Raw genomic sequence first — 897 nt, forward strand, 5'->3', positions numbered from 1 at the left:
ATCTGTATATATATAAATTGTATGTGCACATACTTACATACTCTACAAATACACGTACTACAGAAAAAACAACCATACAATTGACCCTCCCGCGGCGGCAGTGTGCAGCAAAGTAGCACCCTGAGCATCGGTGATAGCTGTGGACACTTTAATATCCTTCTGCTTTAATAGTAGGCTCATAATTTCTGGCGCTCCTGCGAGTGCAGCTTCAGCCAAAGGGGTTAGGCCTCGTTGGTCTTTCAGATTGACCACAGAGTCGCGCCCGGTTCGGGTGTTTATACGCAGCAGTTCCTGATGCAGGGGCGAGGGTGGCTAGGGTTTAGATTTTTTTCAAGGTTTTAGAGGTCTAGGGTTAGTGTATTAGTACGCGACGGTTCATGTTTTAGCGGATTTTTAAGGGTTTTATTTTGGGGGTTTAGGGTCTAGGGTTAGAGTGTTAATACGCGGCAATCCTTGTTTTGAGTGCACGCAGTGGTTTCATATGTTCGTAATATGTTTGCGAGTTTTCATACACAGCGGCTCCTGTTTCAAAGACGAGATAGGGTTTTGAGGTTTTAGGGTTTTAGGGTGTAAGATTAGAGTGTTAATACGCGGCAGATACTGTTTGAGGTGCACGCAGTGGTTTCATATGTTCGAATTAAGTTTGCGAGTGTTCATACGCAGCAGTTCCTGTTTTCAGAGGGTTTTAGATTTTAGGCTTTTTAAGGGTTTATGCTTTAAAGTTTAGGGTTTAGAGTTTAAGGCTAGAGTTTCGATACGCGGCAGTTTCAGCTTCTGTTTCGAGTGCACGAATGGTTATACTATAGCTATAGCAGCTGGGTGGTATGCGTGTGATTCATGTTGAGCCTTATATTTGTGGATCTGCTTATACTACAATTAGATATATATAATATATAT

The 897-nt window shown here is 42.4% G+C and overlaps 1 protein-coding gene across 1 annotated transcript; it reads right to left on the reverse strand.

Moving 5' to 3' along the window:
- Window positions 1-57: 57 nt before the first annotated feature.
- Window positions 58-291, reverse strand: SARC_17446 (hypothetical protein; the record flags this gene model as incomplete). Its single annotated transcript, XM_014288459.1, has 1 exon — window positions 58-291. A coding segment is annotated over one exon (234 nt), but the record flags the coding sequence as incomplete, so codon positions are not given.
- Window positions 292-897: the final 606 nt, after the last annotated feature.

The sequence above is a fragment of the Sphaeroforma arctica genome (assembly GCF_001186125.1).
Source record: "Sphaeroforma arctica JP610 unplaced genomic scaffold supercont1.10798, whole genome shotgun sequence".
In the NCBI taxonomy this organism is placed as follows: domain Eukaryota; class Ichthyosporea; order Ichthyophonida; genus Sphaeroforma; species Sphaeroforma arctica.